Raw genomic sequence first — 27,468 nt, forward strand, 5'->3', positions numbered from 1 at the left:
CACGTCCGGGAGTTTGAATCGTGCAAACGTGTGTTAATGTTGAGGTTGTACACAAGAAGCTACAAGAACTAAGTTTTATGATGATGCATGTCCATTTGGTGCTGAGGGATTAAGCCCTTACTATATATATTATGCATAGCACGTTCTGCCAGCCTGTGCTGTCACACTGGTGTCACTATAAATTCAATGAGACATGAGTCACCAGCCGGAGGAGGGGAGATGTGGCAGCTCGGTTGATGCAGCTGCGCACTGGGAACAAATGGAGGCTGCGTCCCTGATGTGGTTTCCAGCGGAGGATGTTCCGGACCACATCTCCTCTCCCTCGCTTTTGACGTAGAAAAAGAACAGGTAAGATCCAGATGTCTGCGTGCGTGTTATTCGGGTTAGACATACCAAATCTGCCAAATTCAATCAGCGGTCATTGCCATGGTAATTAATGACTACGGTGGCGTTTTGCCCCGCCCCCTCCCGGGTGTCCGTGGCGTCATGATAAATCGTATAAATCCTAGATTGGATGATACGAACCGGGTCCTTTTTCAGGAGACGTTGTCCTCGACGTGGTCAGAGCTCCAGTGATGACGACTGCTGTGCAGCTTCTGTCAGTTCATTCGGTTTCCTTCCTAATGGAAAACTTGTGCTCGCAAATCAATGTACTCATTAAACATACTGCAGGCCGCCAAAGCACGTGTCGTGCTGCCTTCACAGACGTCGGGCAGGTCGTAACTACGATAAGGATTTTGAACATGAGACCATCGAGGTTAAAGGTGAGGTGAGCGGTCCTGATTCGCGTCAGTGCCTCTGCAGTGACCGCCTCTGAAAGCTGCGTGTCGTGACCTGCGTGTTTAAATGTAAGTCCTTATTTTTATATTTCTGTTGTTTTAGCAAAAGCCGCAACCTCCAATGACCTCTACGGAAAAGGGTGCAGGTAGATATCCCCCCCCCCCAAAAAAAAAAAACCCGTCTTAAACCCGTGTCGTGGCGGTAACGTTGTGTGACAGGTAACACGCTGAATTGTGGTTGTTTACCGGCGGTGAGTCTGAACGTTTACAAGGAGCACGTGAACGCAGCACGCGGTCTCTGTGTCAAGGAGAAAAGGCGGTCCGGACCGGAACCGACCAGCGGAGGGGATGAAGCGGAGCCCCGGTGTTTGGGCTAAGTGGTCAAAGGTGAGCTCGGTACTGAAGTCTGTGGGTTTCTAGAGGAGCACCGGGACACGCTGCTGCTGGCTCGGTGGCTAGTTTAACGTCGGTGCACGCGGCAGCCCGAGGAAATAACGATGATTAGGCAACAGGACCATGTGGGTGCGTGGTTCACTATCAAACAGGTTGGTGCGCTTGTGCTGTTTCTAGTCGCCGTTTTCTAGTCGCTGTTTCTAGTCCAGTTTATTCAGCTCGACTCTTAATATAAGACAACAGCTGTCCTGTCGGCCGGTGTGCTCGCTCGTACACCGGCCGCTGGAAATGAATGACCGCGCGCGCGACTGTCGTTAGCAGATACGTCAACGTTTACGTTGTCTTTCCAAAACAAATGTGTAACTCACCAAACCTTAGTGATGGTGGTGAAAAGGGTTTATTTGTGTCTTGTGTGAAGGTTGGCCCTGATGTTGTTTTGTTTTTTTGCAGAGTTCCTGTGTAATATTTACCTTTTCAAACCGTCGCTGCACTCGACCTGTAGGACTCTTTAAAAAACCTCCGGGCTGATCGGCTGTTAACTAATTCCGTCTGTTATATATAATATAATTGTCATAATTCGACTGCAGATGCCTTAACAATATTTAATAAGGGTTATTACGTGTTTAATAAGGGTTAATACGTGTTTAATAAGGGTTAATAATGTTTAATAAGGGTTAATACGTGTTTAATAAGGGTTAATACGTGTTTAATAAGGGTTAATACGTGTTTAATAAGGGTTAATATGGTTTAATAAGGGTTAATAAGGTTTAATAAGGGTTAATAATGGTTAATAAGGGTTAATAGGGTTTAATAAGGGTTAATACGTGTTTAATAAGGGATAATACGTGTTTAATAAGGGTTAATACGTGTTTAATAAGGGTTAATACGTGCTTAATAAGGGTTAATACGTGTTTAATAAGGGTTAATATGGTTTAATAAGGGTTAATAATGGTTAATAAGGGTTAATAGGGTTTAATAAGGGTTAATACGTGTTTAATAAGGGTTAATACGGTTTAATAAGGGTTAATATGGGTTAATAAGGGTTAATACGTGTTTAATAAGGGTTAATACGTGTTTAATAAGGGTTAATAATGGTTAATAAGGGTTAATAGGGTTTAATAAGGGTTAATACGTGTTTAATAAGGGTTAATAATGTTTAATAAGGGTTAATACGTGTTTAATAAGGGTTAATACGGTTTAATAAGGGTTAATACGGTTTAATAAGGGTTAATAAGGTTTAATAAGGGTTAATAATGGTTAATAAGGGTTAATAGGGTTTAATAAGGGTTAATACGTGTTTAATAAGGGTTAATACGGTTTAATATGGGTTAATACGTGTTTAATAAGGGTTAATACGTGTTTAATAAGGGTTAATACGTGTTTAATAAGGGTTAATAAAGTTTAATATGGGTTAATAAGGGTTAATAAGTGTTTAATAAGGGTTAATAAGGGTTTAATAATGGTTTAATAATGGTTAATAAGTAATGGTTAATAAGGGTTTAACTGTTTAAGTTCCCAGCCAACATTGTTGCAAACGTTATCTACAGTCAAGCAGCTTTAATGTCAATGAAATAAAGTTTCATGCAGTCAGTAAATTAATCGATTAACTGATCAATAGAATATTAATCACCGACTATTTTGACAATTGATTAATTATTTGGGGTCTTTTTCTTTTATGAAAATAATGATAATATCTTGAGGCTATTTTCTGATTCCTTTGGACAGAAGTTTGGTCACCTTGAGAGATTTAACCAAACCGATTATAAAATGGTGCCGACCTCGATCGTACTATCTCCGGTCATGTTGCAGGTAATGTTTTAAATGTACAATGAAGACTGCTCCACGGCAATAGTGGCCTTTAAAGGAATTTTATATCACTGTAATGAAATGCCGCGTTGTGTATGATGTCTGAAATATATTCCTGCCATTTGATGGCTGCTTGTCAGTTTATGTAGTAACATAAAAAGATAGAAATGTAAAGTCCCAGTATTCATTGTTAGGGTGAGGTAAAACATCAAACTGCTCAGTTTATAGATATTTTTTTTTTAGTGTCACTATGAGGATTGTATTGGTTACCAATTATCAGGAAAACCTAACGTAATGTTCAGGTCATGTTTTGTTCTGTATTTTCAGTCACAATGCAACGGCACTTTTTGTAATTCACAGAACTCTTTTAGAAGTGATAACAACATAAGTCAGAAGGGATAGTTTTATATTCCTTTCCTTTATCTTTGTTCCTCATAAAAACAAATTGCAATGCCTCCAGTTTTTCTCCCTCTTGGCTCCCAGTCTGTGCTGATGGTAGTTGTTTTACAGAGCAGACCGGACTCCAGCTAAAGGTTTAATGATTACACAGATCATTAGCGTCACGGAGATACAAACAGCGCTGGAACATGTGCACAAATTCCAGCCTTGGTGACAGTAGAGCAGCTGTATCTGTGTGGAAGCATGCGGCTTTGGTTACCGACGTACTTTATGTAGTTTGTAGTTTCCATGGGGTCACTGCCGTCTGTGTGTTGTGGCTATCTGAGGACACAAATTGTTGTTTTTTATAAAAGCTGCTGTTTGGAACGTCCGTTGATTTTGTTGCGGCAGAAAAACATTGGATAAATAGTGGACGACTGAAATAACAGGTAACACGAAATGACTCTTCACTTTCAGAATTTGATTCATGCAGCCTGATTATTTTATTCCCATTCAAGTTAGCGTTGGGCAAAGCTGGAAGTCTCTGGTGGGAATGCTCTGCAGGTAGAGTTTTACCATCATTCGGTTTAAATTTGTAGTTTTGAGTGAAATAACTGAACAACCCCTTGGTGGATTGATTTGAAACATTGTGGAAATATGTTGATCCCCTTTAGGATAAATTATAATGGCATTAATGATCCCCAGTGTTTTCACCTGGCACCATCATTAGGTCAACATTTTACTTTGTCCAATATTTTGGTTTAGGACCAAATTTAGAAAATGTTTAGTGTGAATTAGCACGTTGGCATAATCCCTCTGAACTAATCGAACTAACTAGTACATCCTCTAAACATCAGCATGTTAACATATGTTTGATTACGATTGCATCCTGACGTTTCATCCACTATCCATACCTGCTTTAACCAGTACAGGGTCGCAGAGGGCTTGAGCCTCTGTACACTCTGAACAGGTCACCAGTCTGTCATAGGGTCAACACAGAAAGACAAGACAATCACTCACATTAACACCACAGGCCAAATCACCACTAGACCTAATACACATGTTTTTGGGCTATGGAAGGAAGCCGAAGCACCCGGAGAGGACCCACGCAGTCACAAAGACAACCTGCAAACACAATGGCCCTAATTAAGGTTTGAATCCTGACCCTTCTTGCTGTGAGGCGACAAGTGTCCGTTGCTAAAATTATCATTTCAAATTATTATCATTTACGCCCCGTAGTTCCTAAATTATCCATCTCAGAGCAGCTAGCTTGGTTGTTCAGTGAAATATTATTCGGTAAGAACAGATATCCAGAGAAGTATAAATAAAACGGAAAAGTTGAATTGGGTTTTAATAAAACTGACCTTGTAAAACCCTGTAATCAAATGGAACGGCTGTTTTCATTATATAAAGGCACATGAGACGGATGTCTCTATCTTGCTGTCAAGGACAATTGCGACGTTGGTAGTGTTTACCTGGTTTGTCCCTTTTATCTCTGTTAATGTTGTGCTTGAATGCTCACACACCAAGTACATTGAGTGAAGTCTTTGTGCCGGGTTTAGCCTCTGATTGTCTGACAGGGAGAATGGAAATGTGTGGTTTGCTTTGAACTCCCTTGACAGGATACTATAAAGCAGAGGCCTCGTTCAGGAGTCGGCCACATACAGCTGCATGCTCATCTTTCCTCTCACCGCTTTTTTTTTTTTTTTTTCCACGAGACGGGGGTGGAGGGGTGCCGCCAGCTCAGCTCAGACCTCCTCCTGTAATGTACAATCATGGTCCCTTTGTTGCCAGGCAACCGGGGTCTACCCGACCTCCATGGTGTGATGTTTGTATGGCTACCTTTTGTGAGGACATTCAATGACAATATGTCAGTGCATTCCCTAACACCTTACACTAACCATTACAACTAAGTGCCTAACCTCAACCTTCACCTAAACATATCTCTAACCTGAATGCTTAAACCAAATTTTAACCCCTTAAATGGAGGTCGACCAGGAATGGCCTGTTTTCCCCAAGATCTTTGCACTTTGATGGTCTAGAGTGCAGAGCTTCTTTCCTCTCACTCTTTCACTCTCTATGACTCATATCTCACCATAACAGCTCATTAACTTCATGTTTTTCTCTCCCATAGTTTCTTCTTATTATCTGTTGTCTCCATTCAGTTCCTTCGCTCGTGTAGTTTCTGTTCTTCCTTCTGCAGATGTCCCGTCATGGACCTGCATGTCTCTGCTCTGTGATTGTCAACCCACCAACAGATCATGTCTTGTATCTCTATGCTATCCTTTTCTCTCTCTGCTCTCCTCTCACCCCAACCAGTCAAGGCAGATGGCTCCGCCCACCGGTTAACCGGGCTCAGAGGTGGGCGGAGCCATCTGCCTCGACCGGTTGGGGTGAGAGGAGAGCAGAGAGAGAAAAGGACAGCACAGCATATTTCTGGAGTGAAATATCCTGGAGTTCAACAAAGAGTTTGATTTTGGGAGTTTATTTTCTAAATTAGACTCCAGCTTGTGTTCAGAGACTCTGGTAATATTCTGGTGTTGAGAAGCATCATTCAACAGGACTCCGTGTTACCTGCAAAGCTTTGTTGCTGTATTAGCATTTCCCAGCATGCCTTAGTTATTTCTTCATAACTTTTGAGAATAAAGCAACCAAATTAAATCTAAGTGATGGGCAGAAATTATGTTTAGTTTTGTTAAAACATGCTGATTATTAATATTTCAATGAAGACATAATGATAAATAAAATGAGGCTATCATGCAAAACCATAAGTGTACAAGGGAGGAATGTAACATATAAACCAATCACAGTTGCATTGTCATATTAGTTAAAGTTTTTATGCAGCATTAATTGTTGCAGACTGAATATAATCACACTGAATATAATTGTTCAATATAAATTAGTGATGAATATGTTGTTATCTCGTAGTCAGTCTTACCTGAAACCTTTATAGTGTGATGACACTTTAACTCCATGAATGTCAAACAATTCACACGGTTAAGTGTTGACTGTTAACATTGTGAAAGAGTTCATGTTCAAACAACTCAAGGTTAAAGTAGAATTTACTCTTCATGGGAGTCGAGTTTTAACTACCGAAGAGTTCAAGGTTCAACTCCTGAAAAGTGTTAAAAATCAACTCCAAAAAGAGTTCCTTCCACTGTTGAGAGTGAATTCGATGGTCTCGCATGTAACAAGCAAAAAGAGTTGATTTGAACTGACAGAGAGTTTATTCCAAAGATGTGAATTCGCTGTGTGGAGATACAAGACATGAACTGTTGGTGGGTTGACAATCACAGAGCAGAGACATGCAGCTCCATGACGGGACATCTGCAGAAGGAAGAACAGAAACTATACAAGCGAAGGAACTGAATGGAGACAACAGATAATAAGAAGAAACTATGGGAGAGAAAAACATGAAGTTAATGAGATGTGATGGTGAGAAATGAGTTAGAGAGTGAACGAGTGAGAGGAAAGAAGCCCAGTGCATCATGGGAGGTTCCCCAGACATACAAATAGTATTAACTTTTGTGTGTGTGTTTGTTGTCATTTTAGTACTTGTATACGTCGGAGTTAAGGAGAAACGGCATTTTGATCCACATGTCCTAGTATTTTAATGTTGACTTGGTATGCACACTAATACGTGTGGACTTGAATGAGTTGTCTTTTTTTGTGACGGGAGAAAAAGGACAGATCATAGTGATCCACATGAGTGAGTAGAGAGGGATGTGACCTGCAACAATTGGTCAGATTTGAAGTGGGAACAGACACCCGGTTTACCCTTCGACCACCCGGGGCGCCCTCTGCACACTCTGTGAAAGAGTTGGCCTGTTTTGTTCACTTGTGTAGTGGAAAAGCAGCTCCAGTAAAATAGGCCTCAACCAAGTGGTGCAGAAGGCAGATAGCTTGCTGCAAGCCATGTTCCTTTGTACAGAACAAGCATAAGTATGGCCTATTACAGCATACTGTACACTATTCAGATTGGAGTAGCTCGTAGGGTTGCTTTTAAGTATCCTGTTACAGGCAACACGGAATGCTCCAAGGCCCACGCAGCATTATACCAGATAGATCCAAGCCGCACTTCTTTAAATACAATATATCTGCAGCATCTATCAGGACAAACTAGAGGTTTGAATTTTCAAAGGTCGATCATAATAACAATAGTTTGAAACAGGAAAATCCAACAGCTAATCTGTTCTTTTGGGGACTGGAGGCTTAGTACATGTAGTAAATCTGCACCATGTGTGTGTTGTAAAGGTCAGTTCAGTCGCTCCGAGGCCCGACTGTGTGAAAGATGGTACATTCTTACGAGAGATAGTGATTCACATTTCATGAAATGAAACATTCCTTTCACATCAATCTGCCAGCTTTGCATGCTGGGGTTCCTGGCAATGTTTTAAAGGGTGAAAGTTTTTGATAGATTAAAAAACAAAAACATTTCAAAACAGCCCAAACCAGTCTGGGAAGGAGCAGTCACCCAATCAGATGGGCTCCGTCAGATATAACCAGTTGAGTTGAGAACTTGCTGGATTTTTATATTTTCACTTATAGTATATTATATTTTTCAATTGTCACTCATACTAAATATAAATTTTTACTGCACGGATTATTTTCAGATGTCATGATGTAGATTTAGTAATCAATAATTAGAACATAAACTTCCAAAAGCTGTGATTCTGGGGGCGTGTCTGTTTGATTGACACTCCTGTGGTGCAGTCAGGTTACAGCTATCGATGGGCGGGACATAGTATCGTCAGGTTTCCAATCAGATCGGTCAGATCCACCGCTGGCTCCTCCCCCAGCTTGTCCAAATATGGTCACTTCCTGCTCCAAACCGCTCCGAACTAGTAAAATGACGCAGGCCAGTATCAGAACTCAAGGCTTCCTGACGGCCGTTCACAAAACAACGGGTGATGTCGTTGTTGGTTGCCGCTTTCTGCCCATTGAAGGTGTAGTTACGTAAAGTTTCCCACATCTTAAGAGCACAGACACAAGTCAGTTTGGCATTTTAAGTGGCTCTATTTTTCTGATTTTTATGTTGTTGTTGTTGTTGTTTTTCATCGTTTTTTTTTTTTTTATCCCAACCCATGAAGTTATTGGCCCTCTTGTTTAATGCTGAATATATTTTAATTCAATGCCTTTGGAACTTGTTGGTTTTTAAAGCATTCCGCTGTTAAGATGACAAAGCAACACGAGGCTGTTTTATCTCTGCCCAGTAGTGCAACAAAAAGCTTCCAGCTCCTGTCCTGTAATTCAACAGGCTTTGCAAAGGCTTCTAGGAAGCAGCACACCAAGGTGCTCACTATACACGCTACTGAACACTGAACACTGGCGACATGTTGAGTTGTTTTAAGTGCTGCTGCATCAGTTTGAAACTAGCAGAGACGCTTGCGTTGCACCTGGGTGCCGCTTCGTGCCGGGTGTGAGATAGATCCTTTAATCTTTTCTTATCATGGCTTGAACTGCAGTATATCTGCAAAGGATCTTACAGCTTTGGCTGTTTAAAATGAACGAACTTGCCATCGAAGAGCAAAACTTTCTGTGCACTGACTTTATCATTTAAATAGTTGCATCGTAACTGTTAAGCACCCGCGTGACATGTGCTGTTGAATGGAAACCAGTTACACTGTCAGTTGCTTCGTTCCCAACCTGTCATAGTCCTGTAGATTAAAGATAATGAGCGGTCATGATTTAAAGTGGGATTTAATGGTCTCGTATGTCTCACTGGCCAGTGCTTGATCAAAGCAGCAGTGAGAATGACCCAGACAGGCCTGTCAGTGCAGCACACATTCAAACCTAATCTCAGACTCCGTCTCGCATGTAAATCCCCGCTGTGTTTTCCTTGGGCTACGACAGACACCGTTTTCTCACCGGGAGAAGTCGCCATAATGGAACAACCGAGTGCTCCGGCTATAAAAAAAAAAAAAAAACTCTGTAACGCTGCCCAGATCTTTCTCTTCTTGTCATTTGAAGCAGTTGCCCTTCACTGCCATTTACAGCTGCCTGCTCATGAAGATGGCTGAAGTTCCTTTCTGGAAAACGGCTCAACAGTTGTCCATGTGAAAGTTGTGTGAGAGCAGATTTTCTTCGACTGCCCTGACGTTCCAGCACATTAATCTTTAACTACAGGTGTATCAATTACAGTCGGCGTAACGGGAGGGTGAAGCAATGTACTGACATTAATATCAGGATATGAGATTACGTATCATCTCGGATGTTAACGTTTGTACAGTGTTTCCCACAGAATGAGATTAGGCATATGGTGGTAGTGTTGATGGTGCGTTGGGGAGGTTCCAATTGGCCGTCTGGAATTTGTATTTAATTTACCTGGATGGGCCGTCTAACTAAAGCCTCTGCATAGGAAACACTGTTGGAATATTGCAAAATGGCATATTATCATTTCCTGATTTTTAGCGATGAAATTTGCTGAACTTTAACCCAGATGTTGTAGAAGTCCCATCATTAGTTATTTATTTATTTATTATATCCACCTGACTGATGATTATTCATTAAACATCTCACTGTGAAAATATTTTGTGCTGGCACCAATACTCATTCTTACAATATTGTTGTGATGTCAATGTATTTCGTTAATTATGTTGTGGTATTTGATTTTGTCCATATCATCCAGCCTTATAACAAAAGTCATTAACAAGAGCATTTCTACATGTACACCTAGACTCCTCTGTTCTGTGATCAACACGCGGCCCTCTCTACCATGAGGTAGAGCGCCTCTCCATCCCCTGCTCTGTGCTGGTAACCTCACCTCTCTGCAGTCGGCTGCCCCGCGGCTCGTCGTGTCATTAAGGAGTGCGAGATACTGCAGCACAACACAATGACAACGCAAGTTGTGAAATACAGTTTTAATGTGTAGGGGAACATGAGACTTGTTTTCAGCAGAGCACAGCATGGACTGAAAAAAAAAAACTGTCTTTATTGTTGACAAAAATAAATCCCCTAGAGTGAAATGTGCAAATGGACAGGGTTGTGTATTCTTTGTGAAAACACAAAAAGGTCTCAGGTTTTGTTTGGTTGAAATAAACTCAACCCAAAGTGCTGTTTTAGAGAAGATTGCATGCGTATTGAATCATTAGTAACAATATTGTGACGGGTCATTTTTCTCTCCGGACTTGTGTGTGTGTGTGTGTGTGTGTGTGTGTGTGTGTGTGTGTGTGTGTGTGTGTGTGTGTGATAGAGAGAGAGAGAGAGAGTGTGTGTGTGTGTGTGTGGTATTATTTCTCAGAGTTCCTCCTGTGTCTCCACAGTGTTTGGAGGTGCAGTGAGCTTTACGTCTGAGGCCAGTGTGTGTCAGCAGCAGCAGATTATCTCGGTAGGTACACGGTGTCCTTTGCTGTTTTTCTTTGTAGTTTGTTCTCTCATATTCAAATTAACTCTTGGTGCTCATTATTCTGTTTTGTTTAGAGATATTCCACTTGTGAATTTTTTGTGACTCTTGACAGTAGGTGGGCTGTTAAAGTGTGTTGAGCGTATACAGATGACAGGATCTGCATGTGTGAAACGGAATTAAACCAGTAACCTTCTGTTTTTCCTCTACAGTGTTATTTAATTTAGTAATGTATTAAACCTTACGTTGTTGCTTTAACAGAAATTAAAAATAGGGATTTTATCAAAACAAAGTCCTTTTTCTCCTCTGTGACAGCAGGGTGAAATTCTTGTTTTAGATTAGACATCATTTTGTAGATGAAAGAAAAACCAACTCACTAATATTTCTTCACATTGTTTTAGCTGTTTGTGCCGCAGGTCTGTAATCCATATTCACAGCTGGTCTCATCTCACTCCTCTTTTTTTCATCTCTAATGGAGGTCGTAGTCTGACACCTTCGAGGTGTTTTTTTTGTGCTTATAATGAGGTTTTGGACCCACCGTGACCCACTCATTCTTTATTTATTTTACAAGAGGAAAATGTATTTAGACATACACACCAGTCAGTATTGGTCAAATAGAAGTTTAAAAGTAATGGAGAAATTATTGAAACTTACAGCTCCTGCTTCTTTTTTGTAACAAGGCTTTAACGATAGTTTTCTGTTTTAAAGCAGTTCAGCCTCACGACAAGTTTATATCGATAACAATTTTATGACCCTTTATTCCTGTTTGTGTTTACAGGCTGTTCTCTATTGTTGTTGAAAATTCAGGCTAACTACAAGAAATCTGTGGACTTATTTCAGGCAATAATTCAATTTTGAATAAAAAAGTGACAGCCCTAAGTACCACCTTGGTGGTATTGTGCTGTGGTCTTGAAAGAGATTTTATCACTTGTTCAAAAAAGTAAACTCTGTATTCATGAAGTACTGTTGTGGTTTTACATTGTTGGTTACAGAATTGACCATTTAAAAAAACCCCAGGCTCGATGCTGCTGCCTCTCCAGATCCTCCTCCAGGTCCTCCTCCAGGTCCTCCAGGTTGTAGTGAGAGAAATGAACTTGACTTTCTCTTGTTTGTCTTCCTCCAGCTCTCCGTAAGTCTCCCTATGGGTGAAGTGCTTTCTTCAACATCGTAATCAGCCCCCCAAGGCTGTGTGTCCGAAGGCCTTCCCTCTCCCTGATTCACCGTCATCTGGTGTCACCATGGGGGAGATCGTCCAGATGCACTTCACCACGGTGGACTACGTCATATTCGTCCTGCTGCTGGTGGCCTCAGCCGGCATCGGCCTCTTCCACGCCTTCTCAGGGGGGCGCCAGCGCACAACGCAGGTAGACGTTTGGTGTCGGACTTTAAATACAGATGTTTTGAATAATATCACTCTCCATGTTTTGAGTGTTTGCAGTTATGATATGTGATGCCAATACTCTGTCTGCCGCAGGAGTTCCTGATGGCCGACCGCTCCATGAGCTGCCTGCCCGTGTCTCTGTCCCTGCTGGCCACTTTCCAGTCAGCTGTGGCCATCCTGGGCGCTCCGTCTGAGGTGTACACGTTTGGGACACAGTACTGGTTCCTGGGCTGCTCTTACTTCTTGGGTCTACTGATCCCAGCTCACGTTTTCATACCAGTCTTCTACAGGCTGCGGCTGTCCAGCGCCTACGAGGTACGCACAAGTAGAGTTAACGCACAACTTTCTTTCCCTTGTTTTTATTCGCCTTATTATTACACATACCTGATTGATGTATAATACATGCATAATCCAGTAAGAAAGTCCAAATGTAGCTTGTTTCACTTCAGTTAACAGCATAGATTTTTTTTGCACCTCCTGTCTCATATGTTTCACCACAAAAACACACAACAAGCCCTCGTATTTTGACAAGAGTATACCGCAAGTGGATTAATGACCTGTCAATGTGTTTTCTTATATCGTTTTTAATTGTAACGTCCTCTTTCCTCTCTGCATTTTTCCTTTTTTGCACTCTTTATCCTTCTCATGTATGATCTCAGAGCTGAACATTCTTCTCTATCTTATCTTTTAAGTGTTAACGTCCGAGATAAGCAAACGTTCTCGTCTCAATAAAAAAACGGGTCTTTATCTGTAGTTGGCCTCACTGCTCGTCTTTTGACCCTGAAGGACGCTGATTAGTCATTTGACAGATTACAACTGCAGTGATGTCCTTTGAGCAAAGAATGATTTCAGACTTACAGATCTGTCTTCAGTTATCAGAAGCTTAAACTCAGTTCTGACCCTGAGAATCAACATCCAGCACGCTGACTATTAATTAAAGGAGGTCTCTGAGATGATATGTACTCACACTTTTGATTTTTCTGTTTTTGTTTTCTTTTACATTGTCTCCTGTCAACAGTATCTGGAACTGCGTTTTAACAAGACGGTGCGCATTTGTGGGACTGTGACCTTCATCTTTCAGATGGTATCTTCTTCTGCTTTACAATTTGTGTACATTTTGGTGTAGAGGATTTCTTAAGCCAATAATAAGATTCTCACCTTCACAACTACATAGTAAATACTTAAGTCATTTGAAACTGTAATGTCCAATTCATTTATTACCAGTTGTCCATTTGCGGAGATGCAACGCTATTAAGAAAGACCATCTCTGTCTAAATACTTATTAAAAACTTCATGCTTACATATTTATTTATTTATTTCATAAAATCTTTTGACTCAAGGCATGACTAGTTGTTTAAATAGAAGTCAAGAACATGGGTTTGTGTACTTCCATGAATAATTGTGAAACACCAGTCAATGTGTAAGAAATAATCGACCAATGAATGTATTCATTGCCTGTCATATTGCAGCCTGACTGAAACTTTGGCCCAGCGAATGTCACAACGACCCCCTTAAAGTTTATTTTATGGTTTCCTTTACGAGGTTAACAGCATCTTTATTTTCTTCAGTGAGGTAATTAACAGTCTTCAGTGTTTGAACTGGACTGACAATTCCTCAAACCTTAACTGTGACCTGGAAACGGACAGTGATCGATTGATTGATCGATGAATACAAATGTGTACAGACGTTTGTATTATTAAACCACCCCAGGTCATCGTCATAATCCAACATCGGCTCAGCCTGAAAGGTGGGAGTGTCACCAGGAGCAGTGTCCTTATTTACCTCGATTTGTTTTGCATTCCCACAAAGTATAATATGACAGCTAGCTGTAAGTCAGCTGACTCCAAAACATGACCTTTGAACTCACCTCTGTTTTTGTGAGTCCAGTTGCGCAGTGTTGTTTTCTCCTCTGCAGGTCATTTACATGGGAGTCGTCCTGTATGCTCCAGCACTGGCACTTAATGCAGGTAAAAACATGGGTAGCTTACTTTGTGTCATGTTTTACCACAATGTCAGAGTTCAGACTTCACTTTTGATATTTGAAAGGATTATTAGTTAAGGATGATATTGTGCAAAGCCTGCTCTGTTAAGCGTTTACAGGAAAACAGTGTTCTTCTGGATGGTTGGATAGTCTGCAGTCTTTGGTAATGTTGTCCTCTGCTCTCTTGCAGTTACAGGTTTTGACCTGTGGGGTGCAGTGCTGGCCATGGGGTTGGTGTGCACACTGTATACTGCTCTGGTACGTCTCTTCAACTGTGTTCAGTCTAACTAAAGAAATCTTGGTGTCCTAATTGATCAGGTGCTGTAATCTGATCTCAACATAAAATTTCATGACCCATACATGTTTCTTTCATTCAAGAAACATTTCCAAACTCAAGATATGTTGTATCACAACCTGAGTTGGAGATGATCATCATCATACTGTAATTCCCTTTTCACCTGCTCTAGCAAATGGTCCCTGGATCGTCTTCAAAATAACAAAATCCAGAAGCACAGTCTTACCGTCTTTACATTGGCTTCCCATTAAGATTAGGATTCAGCTGAAGGTTCTTGTCCTCACATACAGAGCCCTTCTTGCACACGTGTCCATTTGTGGCCTGCTCCATCACTGGTAGATATGCGTATCGCAATTCATTATTCGGATATGAAGCATTGACTTGAATGGCAGCGATCAGGTCTGGTGGCCGTGTTGGCCGTTATATCATTAGATATAGAATATTGGATCAATAGCAGTACAAGTAAAAGCAACAGTATCATTAACATAACATTATCCATCCCTGCTCCTCCATAACTGTATATGCGGGAAGCTCAAGAAGCAATTTCACTTATTTCAGCCAGAACAGTAATGATAAAATAATAGTTGAGTCTTGTTACATCAAAACCTGTTAGTTAGTTAGTTGTTTTTTTTGGGGTTTTTTTCACCAAATTATGGAAAGAAGTATTGATAAGATTGTCGATAAATAGTATCAATAAGTGTTTGGGTATTAATAAAACCCTAACCGTACCCATCCCTAATCACCAGCAGGTGGCCAGGGTTTACCTGTTGTCTCTTTCTCTACCGAAAGCAAGATGTGTTCGTGCCCTTAAAGATGTGGCTCCGACTATCGATGTTTGATCTGCGCTTTCTGTTGACCGGTTATTGGACATTTTTGTGTGCTTTTGTTGCGTAAACTGTATTGTTTCTTTTTCACTGTTTTGTTATTTTCTGTTTCTTTACAAGTTTATTCTTGTGAAGCTCTGTGTGACGTTTGCTCTGTGATCTAAACAGTTAAGCCCAAAATTATGTCAAATTTTCACGTCTACTGAATTTTGATTTGACCAGTGGGTTTCATCATCTGTAAACGACTTAAATAAGTGACAAAACGTTGGAAGACATTTTTCCAGAGATGTTTCTAATAAATCCTAGCTATTTCCATGGTTTTTTTTTAATTCACTTTTTACTAAAATGGCAATGTCCAAAATTCTCAGTGTTCTCACCAACTATAAATTGAGAACAGGTCATTCAGTAGTTTTCTTGTCCATGACGAGTCCATCTCAAGTCATGGCTAAAACCAACCAGTGAGGACCCCTGGTTGCGCAAGTGCAGCTGCTTTACATTATGGGCATGATATTTTTTCATAGAAATGTAAAAAAAAAAACACAAAAATAGTTCATGTTTTCATTTCTATCTCTCGCACAATGTCTTAACATCCTGTTTCACTTGGTTCTGCCATTTCCAGCTGGAAGTAAAGTATTGGTCAAATTCAGTAGACATAAACATTTGACACGGGTATGAATGATTTTGGGCTTACCTGTGTAATAATGAACTTGACTAAACTCTTCAAAGAGATGATAATTTAATAAATGATGATTGTGACAGGAAATATTTGTTAAACAACAACAATAATAAAATAATGAGTGATGGTTTTGTATTTATATATTTTCAAAAAGAAACCAAAACTGTTTTGAAGGACATTTGCTAGATAACAACTGGTGATTACAATCCAGAAAAATACCTTTCCCAAAACATCCTCCTGTAGATGATCTGAAATTCTTTTAATTAAATTCTTCTTTCTCAGATTTTTTGTTTTTTCCCACCGTCAGTTTTTATTGGAAGAAAAACAACGTCACTCATTTCATTTGTTGCACTTCTTCCTGGATACTTTGGAATAACGGTAGTTATGGACTTTAAATCCCGTCTCCCAGGGGGGCCTGAAGGCGGTGATGTGGACCGATGTCTTCCAGACGGTGGTGATGTTTGCGGGCCAGCTGGCAGTCATCGTGGTGGGGGCCAGTCAGGCAGGAGGTATCGCAGAGGTCTGGAAGAAGGCAGTCAATGGCAGCCGCATTGCTGGACTAGAGTGAGGAGTTATTATATTTGAAGAGCGATTGTTTCCAATCTCCTTTTATATATTTACTTTTCCTGAATCGGCCCTTCCGCTGATTATATTCGATTCCCTCCCTGCTGTGCAGCCTGAACCCCGACCCGCTGGAGCGCCACACCTTCTGGACGCTGGGTGTGGGGGGAGTCTTTCTGATGTTGGCGCTGTACGGTGTCAACCAGGCTCAGGTCCAGAGATACCTCAGCTCCCGCACTGAGAAAGAAGCTGTCATGTGAGTGTCATGCTTGGATAACTCCTTCTCTTAGAAATGACAGGATCCTAGAAAAGGTCAGAAACACGCCTCCCATCATGCTCCTCCAGGTCGTGCTACGTCGTGTTCCCGTGCCAGCAGGTCGTCCTGTGTCTGGGTTGTATGATGGGTCTGGTCATGTTCGCTCGCTACGGAGAGGAAAGCCCTCTGGACAAGGGCTACGTCAAAACCAATGACCAGGTGAGCGCTCGTCTGTCCCCATCTCTGAAGCATCAATAAACTAGTTTGTGTTCATCCTAATGTTTAGTTTCTGTGTGCAGATGGTGCTGTACTTTGTCATGGATGTGTTCAAGGATCTGCCCGGGCTGGCAGGCCTCTTTGTAGCCTGTCTCTTCAGTGGAGCACTCAGGTAAATGAGCCCAGACGGAAAGGATGATCCACATGTTGGGTTTCTCTCTGGCAACCACAAGATGGATGTTTACAGCGAGGGTTTGGGTGTTATATCAAACGTTACCATATCATATATGAGACGAAATAGTGTCTAAGACTGTGATAATCATTAACTTTTCTTGGTTTTAAAGGCTGCATTACAGTAACATGAGTTCATTTTCTGAACTGGTCACACTCTTCTTGCTGTTCTATTATTTGCCTTTTCCCACTCAGTCATCTACATTACTCATGATTATTTATCCAAAATCCCATTGTCTAAATCTTTTGTAAAAGTACCCTGCGATATCAACATTGAGGTATTTGGTTAAAAGACAAATTTTGTGATATTACATTTTGTCTGTATTGCTCAGCCCTGTTTACAGATGGTTTAACTACAGCTGTCGAACTTCTTTCTCAAATCTTTTTATTGCTTTTGCAAATACTTTACACAGAAAAGGAGAACAGGACTTCCCACAGAAAGTTGGGACATACAATCTATTACATTTAACTGTCGCTTGGAGGTTGTGTGACTGTGACAAACTGCCACTGAATACAGAAATTACAAATATAACAAACAAGTAACTCTGAAGAGATGTGGTGTAAAAAAAATTTCAAACAAAGACAAGAACCCCAAAAATAAAAAATGTAAAACCCCTAAATAAAAAATAAAATTAAATAGAAAAAGTAGATAAATGAGTAAATAAAATATGTGTGTGTGGGGTCTGGTTGGATTGTAGCATTGTTTAAGTAGTTTCTAAAAGGTTTCCAGGTAGCTGTCGAACTTCTACTGGGACGTCACAACCTCGTCATGTGGTTAAAAATCCGCTCTTCACTCACTTCCTTTTCTTTTCCTCCCTTCAGCACCATCTCATCAGCGTTCAACTCCTTAGCAACAGTAACTATGGAGGACCTGATTAAACCTCATTTTCCAAATATGACCGAAGCCAAGGCCACACTGCTGTCCAAAGGACTCGGTAAGACAAGAGGTTTAACTCTGGCTTTTCCTGTAGTTCTGTTTGAGTGTTAAGGTTTCTAACTACAAAGTTAAGGTGAATCTGGGATTTTAATGTGGTTGTAAACAATAAGGAACAGCTGACTTTTTCCTCAAATCTGCCTTTAAATCATAACATGACCACATTTAAAGTTTTAATAAATAGTCGCAGAAAACGTTTCACTGATGGAGTGTGTATTCTCTTCCAGATGTAACTGTGATCTGTAGTTTGCATGTTTTTCTGCTCCTCATCAGTTATTTGCTGTAAAGCAGCAGGTGTGACCTCTTTGTGTTTTTTTCTTGTGTGCTCCACAGCTTTGGTCTACGGTCTGGTGTGTCTGGCCATGGCCTACCTCGCCTCCATTATGGGATCTGTGCTGCAGGTAACTTAACTATTCATACGAACATTCGTTAACAACAACTTCTAACATAACCAACTCATTAACAACAGCAACACAGAGGAACCATGTTCCTCTGTGTTGCTGTTGTTGCACAATTCTTGCCCAACAGACATATTTGTACCAGATGGTTTTTCTTTGAAGAAAACGTCCGTAGTGTTTGGTTATTGTGCAGCTGTACAACATCAGCATCTCAAAGAGTCCCTCACTGTCTCTGCTGTGTCCTCAGGCAGCCTTCAGTATCTTTGGGATGGTGGGTGGTCCCCTGCTGGGACTCTTCTGCCTGGGAATGTTCTTCCCCTGGGCCAACCCCACCGTGAGTCCTGGTCCACTTCAGCAATTATTCTTTGTTTTTAAACGCCGCCTTTGGTTATTGAGATATTTTACATATTATTTACTGCTCCACCTCTCTGTCTCTGTCTCACTGTCTCTCTCTCCTTCTCACTGTCTCTGTCTCTCTGCCTCACTGTCTCTCTCTCACTCTCACTGTGTCTCTGTCTCTCTCTGTCTCTTTCCCTCTCTGTCTCCTCTCAGGGTGCAGTGGTCGGGTTAGTTGTGGGCCTTGCGATGGCCTTCTGGATCGGCATCGGTAGCTTTTTGATGCGAATGTCTGTCCCCCCCCTCAACGCCACCGCTCTGCCGCTGTTCGATAACATGACGTCCACCGTCATGAACTCGCTGGTCGGCAACACCACAGCCAAGCCCAGGTAGGAAATGACATCACAAGAGTTCACTTTTCAAACGCGCATGAGGCCATTGAACACTCGATAAACAGCCAAATTATCTGATGCTGTCCGTGTGAGGAATTTGATCATTTTTGGGCCAAATCATGAAATCTCAGAGAATTTTGTTTGCATGTTTAAATTTTATTTCCATTTATAATAATGTAATATTTTCCACGTATGTGTCTCTAATGTTAGTTAGCTAGTTGTTGTCAGTGTGTGTGTTTGGTAGCATTAGTGCTCACTGACAGAAACTGTACATGTAGTTTATTAGTTTGTGAGCTAATTATCATTATTTTGAGATAAATACATTTTCTCTGCAGCCAGTATTTAGACATTTATTTTTTTTAAAAATGTAAATATCGGTGCCACCGAAGGGGCATGTGTCAGCCTGTTTTTAACAGAAGTGTTTCTGGTTCTTGTCCGCTCAGCACAACGGCAACATGTTTTTCTGTTCTTTATAATCATGAGATTTCAACTTTGTCAGATTTTGACGTTTGACTTAGAGGAGGAACCCTGTTCTTTCACTTCTACCTCTGAGCAGGTACTTTCCTCATTAAATAGGAACTATGATGACGTAAGTGTGAAGTGATTAAACACAGGAGCTCAGGCAGCCGCCATGTTTAAAACACAGTGTAAACTGGGGTAAAATTACAGATGCGAATGAAGCGTTTTAAAAAAGCAGAGGAACCATTTTCTGGCTAAAAATACTGAGAAATGGACCGAAAACGAAGTGTCGGCTTGATGAAGTCTGTACGCGTCGGACGAAATCCAGCATGACTTCGATTCGACGAAGAGAAATATCAAGAGTCACTCTGTTTACAACGTTATTTCACGGCTTCTATTGGCGTTGCGAATGCAAACTGCGAAAGGCCTTCGAACTTCTTTACTTCTAGTGGGTAGTTCCTCTCAAGAAAGTCCTTTTGAAATGTTTTGTCTGAAAACAACCGAGAATGACAACAGAGGAACAGGTTTGTTTTCTCCTGTATGTCGTCACCTCAGATATGATGTCGGAAGCATCCACAGTACACGACCGGTGTTGGGTGCTATTTTAGACCAGTCATTCTGTGACTTCATTTTTTCGTTCCTCTCTCTTTCCTCAGGCCGACAGGAGTGGAGGCCCTCTACTCGTTGTCCTACATGTGGTACAGCGCTCACAACTCGGCCACTGTGGTGGTGGTGGGACTGCTCGTCAGTCTGTTGACAGGTAAACCTTGAACCCTGGTGTCTGTGGAACAGTTTGATTTAGTCACACTGTCTTTGGGAGGAACATTCACTTTGACTCGAGGTATCGCACGAAGTGCTGTAAAAGAGATGACGTCAGGTCTGCTGGTCATGCGATGTGAAATCTGCAGGCGTCCAGCAGCCTGGCTGTCGGCTCACCAGTTTAGTTCAAACTGAAACATTTTCTAACAATTGGATTGATTAAAAGGAAGTGTTCCTGTCATTCGTGGTCCCCAGAGGGTGATTCCTGCAGATCTTGGCGATCCTCTGGACTTTTCATCAAACACCACCAGTTTGACTTTTATAGGTCGTCATTAAATGATCTTGGCGATCACTGGATGCAGTGCTGTGACTTTCAGTTACAATAACTTTGATCCTACTTTACATTTGGTGGCATCATCAGGTCAACACTTAATTTGTCCAAACAACTGTGACTTTCCCATCAGTGGATCTGACTAATCTGATTGTAAACCTGACGATACTACGTCCCACCCACCGATAGATGTAACCTGACTGCACCACAGGCCTGTCAATCAAACAGACACGCCCCCAAAAACAGGTCTTTTTGAATCTTCTTTTCTAATGAATGAGGGATTATTTTCAGATGGACCTCCAGAAAACTAATAAGAAGGAGTGATTTTAGCTAACAACACCGAGATAACTGATGGACACATTTTATTCACTTTGGATTTGATGAGAGAAGTTGAATGGGAGTCTATGGAGCCGGAGGCTTTTTGGAGCCGACCTCTAGTGGCACTCGCTGGTATTGCAGCTGAAGACACTTCTGGATCGGAACTATTTTTCAGACCTGAAGCTACGAACATTTTTATTAACAGACTGTGGTTTTATATCCAGTCTGTGGTTTTATATCCAGTCTGTGGGTAGAACCTGTCTTTTCTTCTCTTATTTCTCTGTAACTCTCACTGTGCTGTAAATCTGCTGTCCTGTTCATGTGTCTTGGTCTTTTAGGACCTATGAAGGAGAAGGATCTGACCCCCGGGACAGTTTTCCCTGTCCTGGGAACGCTGCTCTTCTTTCTGCCCGAGCGCTACAAAGAGAAGCTCTGCTGTGTCACTCCTCTGGCTCAGAAGGTAACCTCATACTTAACCCGGTATGTTCCTCTTGTGTTTATCGTGACGTGTGCTTTCAACAGTGTCTTTACCCCGTTAACCAGCCGAAAGAAATCAGCACGCAGCCTTATCAAATGGCCAAGAAAGAGAGCAATGGAGTGGCGTACTGCAAAGAGGATACGGTCACAGAAGACAAAGAGACGGAGAGCATCAGAGCTCAGACGGAGGAGGACGACTCGGACACGAGGATCGCGCTCTCCTCAAAGCCACCGACGGCTCACTCGGTCCAGGAGACGGCCTTGTGATCCTTTCTACTGATAAAACACACAAGTTGCACACGTACACTTTGACCCCAGCTGCTGCACTCTCCAGTCCTTCGGCAGGAAGTGCAGCGGAAGAAATGTATCACTAAGTAGAGGTCGTAAAGATCGGTGGAGGCCGTGTTTGGGTGTTGCCGTTTTATGCGCAGTGTCAATTTACTGTGATTCAAGGCCGTTCGAGGAAACCAACTTCTGCCAGGCTGGAATTGTCCATCAGAAGCCCAAATGTCTAAGAAGAAATGAAAACACTTTGGTGCCCACAGAGGCTTTCTGGCTCAGTACAGATGTGTGCAGTTTGAAAGAGAGACTCGGATGCTCTCGTGTACAATGAACTGTTCCTCTGTGACTGGATCGAGTCCTTGTTTGACAAAAACAAAAGAATCAGGTAGTTAATAGATGCAAAATGTCTACGGAGTTATTTTTTTATAGAGAAGATAAACCCACCAAAACCCATAATATGTATAAGAGAATATAACATAAAAAGAATACAAAATGTCCTGAGAGATTGAACGTTAATGGCGGCGTGTGACAGCTCTGTGCTACTGTGATAGTGTCGTCGTTACATGGCCTTGGTTTATTGATAATAGTTGTCTTCTAGCTGCTAATACAGATTTCTGAATACGAGTCCATTAAAGCAGAGCGGTGCGTTGGGATGAGGGCGGAGATGGGATCTGGTGGTGGCAGTTAAATCAGACGGAGCACGACAAATCCTCACATTTCCACTGGTCCTCCAAAAGCCACTTAAAAAAAAACAAAAAACTGTTTGAATGTTCGAGAACCAACTTTGGACACGAAGACAAAATGGCCGACAGTCAAACCACAGAAGGAAACGGTGTGATTTTTTTTTTTTTGGATAAAATGTCAAATAGAAATCAAACTTCCTTTTCTCTTAGAGCTTCTCGGAAAGATGCTGACATGATATCAAAAATAACATCAGTAAATGTCAATATGATACATCGCCCCATATTCTTTTTTGCAGTGTCGGCAGAATATTTTACAGTTTATTGTCCATGTTGATATCACTGCACTGAAGCAATGAACTTCAGTGGAGCTTAATTCATTAGAATATAATTTTAAAAACACCCACACAAACAGAACATTTCTAAATTCACCCAAAAAGGTTTTCACCTCGGCCGACACGCACATTGATACCGATGTACGTGATGACCAACATCGGCTCGCGTTGATTGGCGGGCCCTCTACTATTTGTTGTCGTAAACAATGAAGGACGGAGGCCAAGACGCTGCCGCGATGAGAACCAGGAAATGTAATCGGTGTCCGTTTTTAATTTGGAAGTGCACACGTTGTGCAGGTGTTCCTTGTGTTCTCCGTTTCAGCGAACACGTCAGGATCGCGCGGAAGACCCGGCACAGTCATGAAGTGCCTCACCGACCGAGCGTCGTCGTGACGAGCTCTGAACTGGACCGCGTCGAAACCGCAGTTCTGCAGAGCTGTCTTTTGGTTCTCGTTTAGCTTTTGGGGTTTTAAGCACAAGCTGAGTCTCCTCCCATCATGTCCCGGTGTTCCTCGTGGGTTTACCTGTGACCACAGCACTGCTCTGAACCACAGAGAAGCCATCCTGGACCTTCAAGAAGGACCTACTTTAACTCCAGTAGGCCCTTAATATAAGAATAAGAAAATGCAGTCATTGTTGGTAATTGTGTATTTTAAACCTGTTTTAAGTGCCCGTCTCGCTCTTTCTTTTTTTTTTTTTTTTTAAATCGAGGTTGTCGTCAGTGGCGGTACGTGATGAACATGAGTGTTTGGTTTAAATATTTTCCACCCCGTCGCCTCATCGTTGTGGTTGTGATCTTTTTTGGAATCAGAATTCTTGCCCATCAGTATTTGAAGTCATCCATTTATTGTGGGAGGTGTCGTGCCGTCTTGTGCTCTTGCTCTTGCCGATGGGCTCTGTGACTTGTGAGTCCCGTGTTTGCTCGCCCTGTAACGGCCACACCATCGGACTCTCTCTCTCCACGCGACGCACACGAATACAAACATTGACCCGGCGGCTCGGTTCGATCGTCCGTGGCCTCGCTGGTCGCGCGGAAACTTAAGACTTTCACGTCTGCTGCCTTAACGGAGTGATTCCCTGCGACTTACTCTGCCGGAGTCGTGTTTGAAGCAGAAGCCAGACGATCGAGGCGACGCCCAGTTAACCAACAGAGACGGCCCCCTTTTTTTAAATTTTTTTTTTATTTTTTTTCAAACCGCGTCAGCAGCAGTCCATTCCAGAACCAGCATGTTTGTACCATCATCCTCGAATACCTCAATTTGTCCAAAGCATATAGAATATGAATTTCTTTCAAATTGTTTTTCAGACAGAACGTATATTTGAGGTCATATTTGTATATTTTTGTAATTTCACGTGAAGCCTGCTCACATTTCCTGTAGTGAAATGTGACATTCTATATGCAAGAACCATGAAAGGTTTTGCTGTGAACGTCGGGCAGAATTGGGAATGTAGCAGTCCACTGACTCACGGAAACAACGGGAACGCCAATACTGTAGTTTTTTTTTTTTTTTTAATTTGTTCAGATCACTCACTCGTCACTGTAGAAACATTTCAACGAGAAATGTTTTGAGTCGCAGCACCTTTTTTTTTTTTTTTTTTGTGCTACATCCCAAATTCTGTCACTCACAAAGATACAAAACCTTTTAATGGTTCCTCGAGTTGTTGAACGACTTTTTATTTCATGTGAGAGCGTAAACCTTATTTATGATTACTCAGCCTTGAATCCTCCTCCTTCATACCTGAAATTACTTGAAGTGTGTGCCTGTCACGTTAATGAAACACAGATGACACCCCCCCCCACCCCCCTTTAAAGCGAGGGAGCGTCATTCAAGAGCTCACTAAGTGCTGTTTAAGGTGTCCTGCAGGAACCCAGCCTGGGTGGAGCGCAGTCGTACCAATGAACACTCGCACCTGCTGAAGCACAATGACCTCGGTACTCAGTAGTTGCGCCGCTGAAGCCATCGGGTGGTGGAGAGCAGCGCCGAAACGGTTTAATGATGGTACCGCTTGGTTTTTTTATAACAAAATCATCGACTTGAAGTCCCCTTCAAGTGTAAGAAACGCTTTCTCTGTTGATCTGTGGCCTTTTTTTTTAATTTTTATTTTAATTTTTTTTTACAAGAAACAGTGTGGCACTTAGTAATTTCCAGCAACAATAAATATTGTTTTGAACAATATTTATTACATTTGTTGTCCCATCCACAAGAATTCTTCCTTTTATGCATTCCAAAAAAAACCAAACATGAGCACTGAAGTGGAGCCGACGACTCTGCTTCGGCCAGGCCTTCATATGGTGACCCATGATTTGTTTGCCTTCCTTCGGTCCTAATGTACTTTTCATAATAATCCCAGGATATTGCCATATTCCAGTAGGAGCTCTAACATCTGTCCAGCTGTGGACCAAACCCACGTTAATGAATGAGTACATGAATTCTATAGATGTAATGATCTGTTGGTGAGGTGAGCGCGACGCAGAAAAACTGCTGCGCGCTCCTTTTAATTGAGTGTCAACCTGAACTGACTGCATTTCAATTTGATGCCATATTTCACTGTTGTTTGGATCTGTGGATATTTTTTTATGCTTTTCACACTTTCACACCGGTGCAGTCCTGAAACATTCCAGAGTGGGCCGACCCCGTGTTCAGCCCCGGGGAGGGGGGGGGGGTTGCTGGTCCTGCAGCTGGTTCACCAGCCTCCAGGGAAGCTGCTGCCTACTGATGCAGACTCACCTGCTGGAATGTAAACATCAGGTACAGACATTTTAACCCAGGGCTGGTAGAAGTGCTCTGGGAATCGTACTGTCCCAGGCTGAGGTTAACCCTGGGTTACCAATGTCTGCCTGGAACGGGCTCAAGTGTGAGAAGCCTATTAGATTTCTAAGTTTGATGTACTTGAATGGAGATGACATTAAAAAAAAAAAATTAAAAAAAAAAAAAGATGACAAATCAAACTGCATGTTCACTGTTGTGTGTGAACTTTATTGTTGTGGGGGAAAAAAAAGTGGAACGATGAATCGGTCGTCTGTGCGTTAGTGACACCTGGTGGCAAATGTCTTCGCATCTTCTGATAATTCAGGGAACTGTCGGAAGAGAGCTCGTTGATGTTCTGCCTGCAAACCCGAGAGAGCCCGAGCTGGAGGCATCATGTTTACAGATCGTACGTCTCTTAAAATCTGGTAAATGTGATATCTCAAGAACGGGGAGGGAGGGGGGGGGGGAGGTCTTTTGTGACCTCACAAAAGACTTTGTCAAAAACTCAAGAGTTCATACACTTATGACAATTTCATACAAATGTGTACCAGGATCAAATAGTGAAGTGATGACCTTTTTAAATCCAAAAGGTCAAAAGTTAATTCAACCTTGATGTCACCATGTTCTACAAGAACTTTTTTTCTGGCCAATATTCAACACCGTGACTCAGGAACAGAAGACAACCAAATTCATCTATTATTGATCGAACTACTTTATTTATCATTCTATCAAAACTGGACCAAAATGAGATTCATTAGGAAAGAAAAACTTTGTGAACAGTGAACGTGTTCCAGCCGTTTGTATCAAATCCAGCGGGACTTCCACACTCGGACGTTGATATCTGGAGCGACCGCATCAGGCCCTCGACTACTCGTCTGTTAAGGTTTACACAAGGAAACTTGGACATGTTGTGGACAGGAGGAGGAGGAGGTGGAGGCGGAGCCACAGGAGGAGGTGGAGGCGGAAGAGAATCTGATGATGTCACAGAAGAGGAGTGTCACAACGGAAGTCGGTACAGCTTCTTGAGATATCGCGAGAACGGGACAGATGGACGAATGTCCCCCCCCCCCAAAAAAAAATCATCTGGCCTCCAGCTGTGGATATCAACAGTGAGGAGGATTTAGAATAAAACATAAAGGATTTTTATTTCACACGATAGAGTATTTTATTCATTTATAAATATAGGGAGATATTAGTATAGAATATGTCGTAATGAGAAGTGTATTATGTGATCTACAACTGAAAAAGGATTAACGAATGTGATTTTGGGAACTCACAAATGCATGTTCCAACTCGCACACGAACAGCAAGCAATCTGAACACATTGAAACGTGCACACACACAACAGCCTGAATAATGATTTATATTCAACAGATTTTGACATTCAACTTTGCAGATCTGATCCTTTTCATTTTAATATATCACCCCGTGCTGGAGGTAAAGTGTAGAGGACATGAAATATATTCTGGTCCGGGATCAGAATGTTCAGCCAAACTTCACTTCACAAACGTAACACTATTTTAAAGAAATCTTTCAGTTGACTATAATCTGATCTCTAACTGATCAAATGTGATTCATCAGTCTAAACAAACAAATAAATAATTTTCCAGCATCATACTCTCCTTAGCTGCACTCCCCCAATTCACCTCCATCTTCCCTGCGTTACTATTTCCTCTTTACTGTTCTGCTTTTATTCTTTTTCTATATTTTATCCTGCTGTTCTACTACCCCCCTCTCCCTCCCCTCCCCACCACACCCAACCCCCTCCCTTCTTTATCCTTCTCTTTACTCATCCTCCTCCTCATCGTTGTCTTCCTCTCCCTGGACTTCCACCCAGTTCCAGCGAAAGTCCGGCCAAATCGAGGAGGGGAGTGTGGCCTCAGAGCTCCATAAATCCA

The 27,468-nt window shown here is 41.8% G+C and overlaps 1 protein-coding gene across 2 annotated transcripts; it reads left to right on the forward strand.

Annotated features, from left to right (window-relative positions):
* The first annotated feature begins 449 nt into the window (after positions 1-449).
* slc5a6a (solute carrier family 5 member 6a) lies at positions 450-25,756 on the forward strand. 2 transcript variants are annotated; one of them, XM_069161784.1, is made up of 19 exons: positions 450-764; positions 883-925; positions 10,619-10,683; positions 11,822-12,062; positions 12,173-12,394; positions 13,098-13,163; positions 13,995-14,046; positions 14,251-14,318; positions 16,265-16,419; positions 16,532-16,672; positions 16,762-16,891; positions 16,972-17,060; positions 17,942-18,054; positions 18,387-18,454; positions 18,699-18,785; positions 19,004-19,176; positions 20,295-20,398; positions 21,385-21,506; positions 21,590-25,756. In XM_069161784.1, the coding sequence occupies exons 4-19, from the start codon at positions 11,937-11,939 to the stop codon at positions 21,788-21,790; spliced, it is 1,917 nt and encodes a 638-aa protein (XP_069017885.1). In that variant the 5' UTR covers positions 450-764; positions 883-925; positions 10,619-10,683; positions 11,822-11,936; the 3' UTR covers positions 21,791-25,756. The 2 variants fall into 2 exon arrangements, with proteins under 2 accessions (XP_069017885.1, XP_069017886.1); XM_069161785.1 differs by lacking the exons at positions 450-764; positions 883-925; positions 10,619-10,683 and adding an exon at positions 982-1,166.
* Positions 25,757-27,468: the final 1,712 nt, after the last annotated feature.

The sequence above is a fragment of the Embiotoca jacksoni genome, unplaced genomic scaffold (assembly GCF_022577435.1).
Source record: "Embiotoca jacksoni isolate LCO1_2020_lvr unplaced genomic scaffold, fEmbJac1.0.p SCAF_29, whole genome shotgun sequence".
NCBI lineage: Eukaryota > Metazoa > Chordata > Actinopteri > Embiotocidae > Embiotoca > Embiotoca jacksoni.